The sequence below is a fragment of the Octopus bimaculoides genome, chromosome 4 (assembly GCF_001194135.2).
Source record: "Octopus bimaculoides isolate UCB-OBI-ISO-001 chromosome 4, ASM119413v2, whole genome shotgun sequence".
Taxonomy (NCBI): Eukaryota; Metazoa; Mollusca; class Cephalopoda; order Octopoda; family Octopodidae; genus Octopus; species Octopus bimaculoides.
In genome coordinates, this window is record NC_068984.1 from 147,109 (window position 1) to 158,954 (window position 11,846).

The following is an 11,846-nucleotide window of genomic DNA, read 5'->3' on the forward strand; positions in this document are numbered from 1 at the left end:
AGCATGTCCCTTGGTAGCTGACGATAGGTGTATCTCTGATCACGAGCAGAAGTAGTAGGGGGGGAGCATCACAGGCATGTGTTGAGAGGAATTCTTTGGGGTTTGGATAATTCACCTTTGGAAACACTGGTGTTTCGTTCAACAACCTTTATTCAAGGACCTTTTGAGCAGGATGGCCACTCAACCTCAAGGAAATTCTAACTGGGCCCCACCTGCAAGGTCATGCGCTGTTTATCTTGATATGAGATCATCATATCATGCACATATAGTTGTGATGCATGTGCTTTGTGTACCCTTATCAGACGGGTAGTTATGATGAGTATACTGGACTTTGTATATTTTACCCCAGTGTCACTTTGATGGCATGGGCTACTCTCTCACTCAATAATAATAATAATCATCATCATCATTTAATGCCTGCTTTCCATGCTGGCATGGGTTAGATGGTTTAACTGTATCCTACACCACTGGAAATTTTAATCCTCTTGGCAGTGATTCCTGATGGCCCAAGGGGTTTCCCTGACTTCATATCATTAATTGCCTTATCTATTATCCTATCAACTCTGATGGCTGGTCCCTCAATTGGTTCAATATTCTCCTCCCATTCATTTTCCACAATTAGTATCCATTCATAGTGACACTTCCACACATCTTTCTTCTCTGAGTCACCAAGTGCAAGCATACCGTTATCCATTCACACACATTTCTCACCCACCACATCTCTATTTTCTCTGATACACTGCTTTGTAATCTTGAACATCTCATACCTCTGATCCTCACACTGTAGAACATTGGCAAATTTCTTACCTTTGGCTATTCCTTTTGTTATGCAAACCTGTTGCCTAGCTTCCCTTCTGACTACAATTCTCTGCTTCCTCCATTTTTCCAGACTTTCCAGGCCCGTGTCTTTGCCTTAATAATTCTGTCCACTTCTTTGTTCCACCACCATGTCACTTGCAGCCTAGCTGGGATTTGGTCTGCAGCCCTCAGTAGATTGTCTCACAGGAACTTCCAATTGTGCTTTAAGTTATATGTCCCTATTTCTTCCTCTCTATCATCAGAGGCTTCCATTACAATATCATTGAATTTCTGTCAGTTAACTGAGTCTTTGAGCTAGAATGTCTCTGAATTTTTGTCTGTTACCTGGGTATACGTGTGTGTGTGTGTGTATATATATATATACACACACACATACATGCATACATACATAAGCACCAGCTATGTAGTAAGAAGTTTGCTTCCCAAACACATGGATCCAGGTTCAGTCCCACCACATAGTACCTTGAGCAAGTGTCTTCTACTCAAGCTTCAGACTAACTAAAGCCTTTTGAGTGGATTTGGTAGACCAAAACTAAATAAATCTCATATATATGAATATATATATATATATATATATATATATATATATATATATATATATATATATATATATATATATATAGTGTGTGTGTATGTGTGTGTGTGTGTCTGTGCGTGTGTCTGTGTGTGTCTCTGTGTGTGTGTCCCTCACCACTGCTTGACAACTGATGTTGATGTGGTTAAGCCCCCATAACTTAGCAATGTGGCCAAAGGAAACAATACAACTAGAACCAAGCTTCAAAGCAAATAAGTACTGGGGTCAATTCATTTGATTAAAAATTCTTGAAGATGGTGCTCCAGCATGGCCGCAGTCTAATGACTGAAACAAGAAAAAATAAAAGATATATATTTATATATATATATACTCTCTGAGTGGTTGGCGTTAGGAAGGGCATCCAGCGGTAGAAACTCTGCCAAATTAGATTGGAGCCTGGTGTTGCCATCTGGTTTCACCAGTCCTCAGTCAAATCGTCCAACCCATGCTAGCATGGAAAGCGGACGTTAAACGATGATGATGATGATGATATATATATAATAGGCGCAGGTGTGACAGTGTGGTTAAGAAATTTGCTTCCCGACTGAATCCAGTCAACCTGAAGCTCTTGTAGAAAACAAGTGCCCATGGTGGGAGTGAAGCTGAGATTACCTGGTTGGGAAGTTTGTCAACCACAGAGCCACATTTGTATCATACCTGAACCAATGACAATGAACAATTGTGAGTTCTAAATGAAGGACACCTTTAACGAGAAGATTCAATGAGAATAAAAAAAGTGTTTGTCTTATCAACTTTGCTTCTTTTTTCTTTCAGATTAAGAATTATCGTTTTATTGATCACTTTCCTTTGCTTGTCTTTCTTGTTTTTGTTTTCAGATGAAGAATCATCACTTTATTATCCATGTCCATAAAGGTATCTCACAGTTTGTTTTCTCAAGCCATTATTACCACTAATCAATGGTCAACATCAAAAACAAATGTAAATATTTCTTCTTTCAGCTACTCACACCACAACAGCTGCTTATTCTTCCAACACTGACATAAACTTCTCAGAAAAAGATACCAGCAAACTTATTTCTCTAAGATGGCCATTTCTCTGTGGATAACAATATATTGCATGTTTGGAATATTGAAAACTGCTGACTGTAAGTTTTAAATAATTTATTCAATTTACAAATTTATTATGTTATAAGAATTTAGAAACCTTGAGAGACATGAAATAATTTGTTTTTAACAGTGGAACTCAAAGTTGTTGGCATCCTTTTGTCTCAGCAGACAATGGAGTTGCACATAAAATAATCCAGTCTGGTGTTTACATTTCGTGTCATTTCCTCTCCAGTTTTGTGCAGGCCTGGGCTAGATGTAAGAAAATCCTGGGTAGCCCAATCGTCAGGATTCCTCTCTCGACCTTACTGACGTAGTCCAAAGAAGTGCAGAGCATTACGTTTGGCACCAGCTTGGTTGCAGGAGCTGCTGGAAGAGTGTCGAGTTGAACACTAAACCGCCTTCAGGGCTCCCCTCTGGATTTCTTTGAAGGTTATTTCCTTTCCGTAACCCTGGATAGGGGCCCATACCGGATACTGTCAGCCGGAGCCAGCTGAGCCTGGGACTCGTGTCAGGCAGGAACTCAAAGTAGATAAGGGTATAAACAATAGCATATAGATATATCAGGTGATAAAACACTTTGGGTAGGAAAAGTGAAAGGCTGCTCCCAGAGAATTTTGAAGGGTTACTTGGGTACAAGGGTAGAACATCAGTCATGTTTACACAAGGTGTATGTCCAAGTCACATGGGTAGCCTTCAACTTTTTCTAGCCAATATTTAATTGCTGTTATTAATTGCATAATTTACTTCAAGTTCCACAGTTAAAAATGAATTATCAAGTTTTTAAATGCTTGACATAAACAAATTTATTATTATTTTCTTTTCTATTATTTTTCTATTATTTTCTTTTCTTTTTTTTTCAGTATATTTCCCAATGATTATAAAGATATTTGAGTTAATGTTTAAAACTTTATTAAGTCTATAGAAAACAAGATCACACCAACCATAAAAAGTCACAATATATTTTTTATGATTATTTTATATTTTTTCAATTCATGTTAAATATTGGTTTCAAATTTTGGCACAAGGTCAGCAATCCCGGGAGAAGAGTTAAGTTGATTACATTGACCCTAGTGCTCAGCTGGTACTTATTTTATAGACCCTGAAAGGATGAAAGGAAAAGCTGATATCAGCAGAATTTGAACTCAGAACATAAAGACTGACGAAATGCTGCCAAGCATTTTGTTCAGTGTGCTGATGCTTCTGCTCGCTCACTGCCTGAATTCCTATTAAATATTAATGCATATTGTGATGCTGATTTTTTTTTTAAATCTAAAATTAATTCATTTTTACCTGAGAAGCAAAATCTCTTGCTCCAGGCATAAGGGCCTCTCCCTCAGAGTGAAAGGCAAATTGTACAATGCATGTATATGTCCAGCTATGTTACATGGCAGTGAAACATGGGCTGGATGGGTAGTGTAAGTGTGCATGCATGACAGAGTGTAAATGATTTAAGAGGAAAGCTGGGTGTAAGAGGCATCAGATGTGCAAGAGAGAAGACTGCTGGTTTGGTCATGTGATGCATATGGATGAGGACAGCTGCATAAAGAAGTGACAAACTCTAATTGTGGAAGGTACCTGTGGAAGGGGTAGACCCAGGAAGACATGTGATGAAATGGTGAGAAAGGATTTTCAGATGATGGGCATCACTGAAGAAATAACAAGGGGCCAGGAGATGTGACATAAGTGCACCAGTGCCAGTGGCACATAAGCACCCAGCACACTCTGTTAAGTGGTTGGCATGTTAGGAAGGGCATCCAGCTGTAGAAACCATGCCACAACAGACAAGTGGAGTCTGGACTGCTCCCAACTGGCCAGCTCCTTATCAAATAGTCCAACCCATGCCAGCATGAGAGGTGGATATTAAATGATGATGATATGGCTGAGGACATGTCCATCGTTATCATCATCATCATCATCGTTGTTGTCATCATCATTGTCTTTTTACATTTATGTTCCAGGCTGGCATAGATTTGACAGTTTGTGTGACAGATGGGACAAATGTGAGAAGTGTATTGTATTGCAATGTCTGTCCTTGCATGGTTTCCACCACTGGGTACCTGTTCTAGCACCAACAATTTGACCAAATGTGCTCGCTGCTTTTTTTCGTCACACCAGTACAAGCGAGGCTGCAAGACTAAGATACCAGTTTCCTGCTTCGTCCGTATTATGTTTGCTTGTCCAGCACTGCTGTGACATGGCATGAAATCCTTGCAGCTCTGGTTTCACTGCAAACCAAAGAAACCAATGCCACCACATTGTACTATGAACGTATATCTCTTGCGAAACTGTTTTCTGAACGAGCAGCATTGACGTACCTAAGAATATTTGGTAGAGGAGGATGCAGTTTGCCTAATTTTACCTTCCCCTAAAAGCAACATAGATATTTCAATTCAACAGGGCATCTGAAAGCTTTGCTGTGTGAGCAAATATTGTCAAAGAGATTCCTTGCATTGTGTGGATGCATAACAGAGAGTACAGCTGTTCTTAAAAGTCATTGAAATTGGCCTTCATTGGTAATCCCTTAACAGACTTTCTCCTGGGCTTTTAAGCTTATTCTCCTGCTGTTTTTGCATAAGATATATCTCTGCATAGTCTGTCCATTTAACACTGGTCATCAGTCGGCATCCAGCTATTCACAGAATGAAAACTGGCTCAGTGTATTGTTTTGAAGTAGATTATGCTCTTCTTAAGATACCCCAGTCAGTCTGTCATGTGTAGCAGAAACAGAATCATGTTCTCTATGCTTACAAGCATTGTCAGGCATTTCTTTCAGCTCTTTTGCCCTGGTTTCCTCTGATTCCGTTGGCCTTCTCTTCCTTTGCAGTTGTGCCTTTTGCCGTCAAGTGTTCGGTTTCAGGTGCATATTTTTTGAAAGGCCCCATGTTGAGTTGAAAAATTCTAATGTGGCAACAAACAGCACAGTATGTATATTGTATTGTGGCATTGTAACCAATATGTTATACAAAATCAGTATATTACCTAACAATAAATGCAAAGTCAGCATTGGCACAGAAAATAACCCAAAGCTTTCATTATCCAAAGGACCATGGCTAAGATATTAATTACATAACAGAATGAAACTTGAAAGGAAAACTTTCTATGGAATTTTGATATGATGAATGTGAAAGTTTTCACAAATATTTTCAAAGTATCACAAAGAGAATTTTTGTAATCACTTATTTTTAATGAAAACAATTGAATAGACATAGGAAAGAGAAAGAGAGAGAGAGAGAGAGAGAGAGAGAGAGAGAGAGAGAGGCAGCATTGTAAGAAAAGAAAGTGAAAGCAACAGAGTGGAAAAAGACAAAAAGTACTAAATGAAATAATGAAATGATAATGTGAAAGACTCTGAAAAACCAATGAAGATAAGAATGGAGAGGAAAAGTTAAAAGGATAGAAAAAGAAGAAGACCAATACAAATAGAAGTAATAAACAAAGAAGAGATGGAGAGAGAGAGAGAGAGGGAGAAAGAGGGAGGGAGTGCATTGTAAGGGAAGGGATACAAATCATCATCATCTTCTCATCGTTGTCATTTAATGTCCATTGTTCATGCTGTCATGGGTTGGACAGTTTGACCAGAGCTGGTAAGCAAGCGAGCAGCACCAGATTCCAGTGTGATTTAGCATGGTTTCTATGGCTGGATGTCCTTCCTACCATCAACCACTCTCAGAGTGGTTGATGGGTGTTTTTGTGTGCCACTGGCACGGGTGTCACTTGTGTAATGAGTAAAACATTAAAAATCTTGAAAATCACATTTCACTAAGAATATATAAATCTGGAATTTTTAAGAATTTTTCTTGACAACATAAACATTAATAATTGTTTTCTTTCATAAAAGTTACATGCTTATAACTAATAAATACTTTTTAAAGCAGCGAGCTGAAATAGTCATTAGCACATTGTGCAAACCACTTAGTTGCATTTCATCTGAGTTCAAGTTCTGCTGAGGTTGACTTTGCTTTTCATCCTTTCAGGATCAATAAATTAAGAGCTAGTTGAGCACTGGCGTCGATGTGATTGACTTACCCACTCTCCTGAAACGTGATACCAATATTTGACCAATATATATAGCTTTCTTTATCATAGTATATATGCCACACCAATGGAGCAGTTTACTTCAGTAGGCTCTAAATATTATGTATACACAAGTACATATACATGTATATGCACAAATACACACACATGTGTAGATACTAAGACAATAAATTGTTAGAATTGTTAGTACTTTGTAGTATTTATTCCACCTCTCTGCACTCTGTGTTCAAATTCCACCAGAGTCAACTTTACCTTTTCATCCTTTTGGGGTCAATAAAATTGTGGAATTTTAGCTGTGTGTGACTTTTGAGTTCAAATCTGAGTATTTTGTATTGTTTTGTTTTTAAGGTCTCAACAAATGCGATGAAGATGTCTCCACATGCAAAGGCAGTAAGCCTTATCAGAAAGTTTATTTTGATTCTACAGATAGCTGTTACTATGACTTTAATGTAAATAGTTCCTATTATGAAGCAAAAACAAGTTGTGAAGAAATGGGTGCTCATTTACTCACCATAGAATCAGAGGAAGAACAGACTTTTGTTGTAACAAAACTGTCAATACGTAAGTAAATAAAGATTTTTAAAATATCTCAACACTAACATTTCTCTCGTGCAACACATACAATTATCAATTAGGTGCTGCTGTTTTCATCAGGTTTATTTGCTTGATTGTTTGCTTGTCTGTTTCAGAGTCTGTGTAAGTATCTCAGCAAATAATCAAGTTAGGGAGTTCAAAGAAAAGAAGAAAATGTTTTTATGGAATATATTTTTATATTATGTATGTTTTTTAATCCTAAACATGTATCTTAATCAACAAGTCATATATTAAATGAATTACAGGTTAATGGAATCAAATAATACAAAAAAATTTGTACAACAGAAATATATTCACACATACATAGGTGGGTCCTCTGCTCAGTTTCCTCTTTAAGACATCTTCGCCTCCCATCATCTCTCAAACTGCAATAATCTGCTGCTGTAAGTAAATGTGAGCAAAAAAGCATGCTTCACCAGTTCTTCTTGATACTACTTGTCTTTCATACCACTCGGAACCATTTCCTTTCTTCTTAATATTCTCCTCCTCTCCACCTCCATTATACATTGAGTCACCAAATTATCTCTCTGTCCAACACTATACATTTTTCACTCTCCCCACTGCCTCTCTCTCCCCTACCACACTATATATGAGAAAAGATGGAAGGATGTGGTAAGGAAGTTGGGAGTGAGTGTCCCTACTTAATCTACCCATGAGGAAAAAAAAAAAAACAGGGGTGTAGCCGTTGGACAGCAGACCAACAAGGAAAAATGTAAAGGAAATGTAAATTTTAAAATCATCTAATTTTTAATTTGATATATTTCTGTGTAAAGAAAAAAAAAAAAAAAAAAAAAAAAGAATTGAAAAAAACTCAGAATATTTTCTTTTTAATGTTTTGTCCTTCTATGTCAGATCTTATTATCATAATAAAGAAAAGAAATCTCTCCCCTACCACACATCACTCTCTCTCTCTCTCTCTCTCTCTCTCTCATCCTCCCCTTGTCTACTATATCATTACTATCTTGTAGATCCTTTTCAACCACCACTTTTCCTGCACTTTCCTACTCTCTCCGACTCTTCCAAATCCTATATATTATTGGTCATACCTTTCATCAACCTTACTCAATCTTTAAAGTTGTCTCCTACTCTTCCCCTACCTATCCCTCAACACTTCTTCTTTCTTTATTCTCACACACTCCCACCCACGCCCTATCTCTAAATATCTCACATACCCTCATGCAACCTCTTCCCACTCATACATCCTGTTCTCCTGTCCCTGTTCACTTCTTCTCGTTGTATACCTTAAGCATCCAACCCCTTTTCTATAACGTGAGTAACCATGTAGCTCCTCTACATGTTCTGGCCCCTTTTTCTTATACTTTAACTTCTTATCTCCTCCTAGCATAAAAGCCACCTCCTTCTCTTCAGTAGCTCTACTCAGTCAAAGAAGACTTTCTTCATGCAACATGCAGTCATAGACTGTCTCTCCTTCTTCACTGAAGGATGAAAAAGGGTTTTTAATGGAATTTGTTGCCAATTTAGTTTTCATTGAATTAAAGTAGAAAGGAATTTTCAAAAAATGTGTACGTGTGCATGTGTGTGTGCATGTGTATGTGTGCGTGTACGCATGCATGTTTGTGTGTGTAACTTGAGTGATATTAATGCTTTGAGTGATATATTGTCTTCTCTGGCACCAAACTTGTTAATAAATACTTGAACTAATCTTCCAACAATTCAATGTTGATTTCTCACCAGTCGTACATGTCACTTGTTATGGAGATAATATTCCACTTTAATCTATTACCTTATACTAAAATTATCTATTGTTGTTGTTATTATTATTATTTATTTTATGCAGATTTAGCTTTATCTTTGCCAGACACAATGTAAGATTTATATATGATATTTAGACACTGCAGTAACCTACCACTATCATCATCATCATTGTCTTCACCATAAGTTTTGACAGTGCTATTAAAAGAGAATATTTAAGTGTGTTAAAGATTTATATTTAATTTTGAAATATTAAATAAGGACAACAGAATTAAGTAAATGTGAAAACACTTTTATTTGAAACTACTATTGAACAGAATGTATTATTTTCTATTTTTAAAATTGCTTAATTCTTCAAGTGATTTGAAGAAGTGAGTTAAAAGCAGTGAATTGGCAGGTAAACCCCTTATGGAAAATCCTATCATTCTTTTAATGCATGGAAAGTAGAGTACACAGAGTGCAGCTTATCTGGTGGGTACAAGTTCAGCCCCTGAGTACACACCCACTTTTAATGTTCCAGGGATGTTACTGATTTCAACAGGCACCTGAAGAAAGATAGAAGGTACAACAGGTGAAATATTGTGAATATAACAATCCAGATAAAGGGATCAGTTTGAATATATCCAGGTATAATACTGAGATGGATAGCAATGTCTTGTTGACTTATCTGACCAATGTCAGCATGAAGAAACAAATATCAAGACAATGAGGAACATAAAAATAATAATGCAATGGTAACAGTGATGATGATGGGTGTGTGTGTGTGTGTATACACACACATATTAACACTTGGTTTTATGTTAGGCTATATATATAAAACAACAACATTAAGCTGAATAATTACTCAGTATTTTACAGCAGAGTCCATTAAGATTCATTTTTACAAGAAAAAGCCTGACAGTGACTTTGTAACTTCAGCTTACCATCAATCATCAGATTGATGAGTTGAAACTTTGACGTCACTGTCAATCTTTTTCTTGTAAAAATTAACACACTCACACACACATACACACACATGTAAACACATGCATGCCAGCATGATCATACAAAGAAACACAATACACATATGCTCTCACACATACACATGGATGCACCAACACACACACACACACACACATGACAAACACTGACTGCTCCAATCCTTTATGTTCCGAGCAGGTATTAATGTCCACATTAATGTCTCTCTTATCTTTGTTGGCATTAATGACAGCTGCTGTCCTCTCACACTGATAACACTTTATCAATAGGTAGCTGCAAGATCAATTGTGTGTGACCATCACTGAAGACAGAGCTAGCTCAAATTAAATATGTGTGTACAGGTAATCCTTTGGACTGTTCGATCATGAGAGAGGTGGTAGAAAACAAGGTAGTTCATTAAATATTCATGTATGGTCTGATAAAAGGACATTGATCTTAAAACACACAGCACACATGCGTGCGCATATGCACACACACACACACACACACACACACATACACACACACACGCATTAAGAAATCTGCTTCACAACCACATAATTTTAGGTTCAGTCCCACTGTATGGCACATTGTGCTAGTGTCTATTACTATAGTCCCAGGCAAACCAAAACCTTACGAAGAAGTGCATTGTGTGGGTATAAATATGTATGCTTGCAGGTGTGTTTCCTTGTCTTGAGAGTTGGTGATAGGAAATGCATCTGGCCATAGGAAATCTACCTCAACCATTTCTGTCTGACCTTTGCAAATATGGAAAAGAGGACGTTAAAAGATGATGGTCATTCTGATGATACAGATGCTTCTTCTCCTTCTTCTTCTTCTTCTTCTTCATCATCATCCTCCTCCTCCTCATCTTCCTTTAACGTCCATTTTCTATGTTGCATAGGTCGCACAGTTTCCTCAGAGCTGGCACGCTGAAGTGTTGCACCAAGTTCCAGTCTGATTTGGCTTAGTTTCTATGGTAGGATGCTTTTCCTGACACCAACCACTTTACAGGTTGTGCTTTTAACATAGCAGGAGCACTTTTATGTGGTGTCGCCACTAGTACTTTCTACATGACACTGACACAAGGCTCTCTTGCAGGCCAATCCCCTTCATCAGGGGAAGTGGCACTAACACTTCTGCTGTGGAGTATTCTCGAGTACAGTAAGGCACCAAATATCTTGGTCCTTTGATGTCTCTTTTGTAAGGTTCAGTGTCTTGAGGTCAGCCTTCAGCACTTTGTCCCACTTCCTCTGAGTTCCATCTGCTTTGAGTGAACAACACTTCTTTATGGAGCTGTCAACATCCATCCACATCACATGACCAAACCAGCAGACTCTAATTCCTCTTATGCTTAAATTTTCCATCAACATACTAGCTCTCTGTCACACATGTACACTTACATTGTACAACCAGTGGAGAATACTAACCTCATTCTGCTCCAGCCTTGACATGTCCTTTACATTCAGGGCCAATGTCTCACTACAATGTAGAATTGCTGTTGTATACATGCATCGTACAATCTTCCTTTCACTTGGAGAGAGACAGTTGGCTGCCAACAGAGGTAAAAGCTCTCTGAATTTCCTCCATCCTATTCTTATTTCAGCTGTTGCACTCTTCGTGCATCCTCCCCATTACTCATTTGGTCCCCTAGGTAGCAGAAATTATCCACTATCTCTAAAGAGCCTCCAGGGCATTTGAGAAAATTGATTTCCCAAGTATCTGTAGTTTTTATGGTTTCTCTTCCACATACAAGCACTACTTTCTCTGATAACCTTCCTATTATTTCACAGGACATCTTGTTTGTCCATAGCTGCACTGGGTACACCATGTAGAATTCCTGCCTACACTTTTTCTATAGATTCAACATTTACCTGTAGTGGGTAGGGGCCTGTCTGTTTTCTTGCTTACTGAAACCTTAGTCTTTGTTAAGTTAACATTAAGGCCCTTAGAGTCTAGATTTTACTTCCACACCTAAAATTTCTACTCTAGCTCTAATATAGAATCTATAAGGGCAAGATTATCAGCATATAACTTCTATATAGAAATGTGCATGTATATATATATATATATATATATATATATAT

General features: G+C 37.6%; 1 protein-coding gene across 3 annotated transcripts in view; it reads left to right on the plus strand.

Moving 5' to 3' along the window:
* The window catches only part of LOC106881852 (uncharacterized), a 30,352-nt gene that overhangs the window by 9,079 nt on the left and 9,427 nt on the right, over nucleotides 1–11,846 (plus strand). For 2 of the 3 annotated variants that reach the window (XM_052966841.1, XM_014932367.2), the window contains exons 2-3: nucleotides 2,353–2,498; nucleotides 6,844–7,056. In XM_052966841.1, the coding sequence (XP_052822801.1) occupies nucleotides 2,438–2,498; nucleotides 6,844–7,056 (274 nt within the window). In that variant the 5' untranslated portion in view covers nucleotides 2,353–2,437. Of the gene's footprint in view, nucleotides 1–2,229; nucleotides 2,267–2,352; nucleotides 2,499–6,843; nucleotides 7,057–11,846 lie in introns of all 3 variants that reach the window. The other variant, XM_052966842.1, reaches the window with a different exon arrangement.